The sequence below is a fragment of the Belonocnema kinseyi genome, chromosome 2 (genome assembly GCF_010883055.1).
Source record: "Belonocnema kinseyi isolate 2016_QV_RU_SX_M_011 chromosome 2, B_treatae_v1, whole genome shotgun sequence".
Classification (NCBI taxonomy): domain Eukaryota; kingdom Metazoa; phylum Arthropoda; class Insecta; order Hymenoptera; family Cynipidae; genus Belonocnema; species Belonocnema kinseyi.
The window spans coordinates 110,302,043-110,303,550 of record NC_046658.1 but is presented as its reverse complement, the minus strand read 5'-3'; the positions used below and the strand labels follow the sequence as shown (position 1 = coordinate 110,303,550).

The 1,508-nt window shown below is 36.0% G+C and overlaps 1 protein-coding gene across 1 annotated transcript in view; it reads right to left on the bottom strand.

The window, feature by feature from the left end:
- LOC117168080 (uncharacterized histidine-rich protein DDB_G0274557-like) overlaps nt 1–1,023 on the bottom strand; it is a 2,706-nt gene extending 1,683 nt beyond the window's left edge. Inside the window, exons 1-2 of the mRNA XM_033353447.1 lie at nt 931–1,023; nt 281–325 (exon numbers count right to left, since the gene is read on the bottom strand). Coding sequence (XP_033209338.1) covers nt 281–325; nt 931–942 — 57 coding nt within the window. The 5' untranslated portion in view covers nt 943–1,023. The remainder of the gene's footprint in view (nt 1–280; nt 326–930) is intronic.
- Nucleotides 1,024–1,508: the final 485 nt, after the last annotated feature.

Genomic DNA, 1,508 nt, shown 5'->3' with positions numbered 1-1,508 from the left:
AGATGCAGAGTTTATGATAATAGATAGAAATAAAGAGATCTATATAGTTTTAGATATTCCAGAAGAAACTCGGTTATGAAAATATTATGCGATATTAATAGAAATGAAGAGTTTATTAGTATCCAGTCTTGAATGGACTTTATGCAGTTTACGTAACCTAGTCATCGGGAAACGTAATACTGAGAGCTAATCTCGTTTCGAGGAAGTGTGGAATGAGAAATTTTCTTCCTCAGTTTTTTTATCTTGAATTTATATTAAAATATGAGATTGCAATACTTACAGCTTCAACGGAAGCGGCGGCCAAGATGACGGCAACGAGAGCTACCTGCAAATACATTTAATTAATATAGTAAAAACCCTCGAAAAAAGTGATAAATCTGAAGATATAATTTTTACTGCAACGGTATTCAGATGATACGAAAAACTGAATTCTAATGCAGATGAAATTGATACCTTCAAACTAATTTTGGTTTTGATTTAAAGTTTTTATTGTATGGAAATTAAAACATAAAAGGGTATCAAATTTTAATACTATGTTTTGAAAATATTGGTTTAGATAAGTCAAAGTCTAAGATAAATTTTTCAATTTTTCCGATAAACAAGCACTTCCTTTTTTTATATAGAAGAAGTTGCCCATAAGTATATTTCGTTGATAGATTAAACCACGGTGTTAAGTTTAATCAATTATTCAGCATCAGCCTACAAGTGTTAAAGAAAATGTTAACACTAAAAAAATAATTGAAAAGTGTACAAGTCTCCTGATCATTTTTAGTTGGAAATCAAAATCTTGAGCATATGAAAATCAATAAATCTAGCAAAGATCAAATTTCGGAAATTTTTTAAATGGATGGAGTAGGCATGCATGAAAAATAAATTTTCCTGGAAAGGAAAACCTATTGACTGAATGTGTCGAAACCTGCAGAAACTTACGATGATTTTCATGGTGTTTCTGGTGTGATACACTGAATTGTACTACGACTATGAGGGGAAACGAGTATGCTTTTATACCAAAGCCCTGCCCATGGCTAGGGAGGTAGACTCAGGCGGGGGCCAGTTGAGAACACGAGCGACTTGAATCGTAATACGGACCCCTTTCACCTTCAATGAAGGACCATTTCGAACCCCCAATTCAGGAGTGCTATAACAATCGGAAACTAGACTTTTATCGCCCGGGTCTCTGTTTGACAATAACTGATTTCAAGTCTGAAGTAAATAAAGACCTTGATTCTTCCGGTTCTGCCAAAGTTCCTAATGGTCTTATCCTCCGAATGAGACGGACAACCGCGAAGATGAAGGTTGAGCTGCGGTCATTAAGAAAAGGCCACCTTGGCATGATCTGAATTCAGATGGCTGGTGTCCCAATGGTCACTGCGTGTGATCGCCTTTTTTGGAAAACTGGACCTATGGCCCTAGAATCGAAGAACCTGCGATTGGGCAATCTAGTGATTTTTCCTGGCTTTGAATCTTGAATAGTGGAAGAAAAAAGAGCAGTAAAGAGGCAAGCGGCA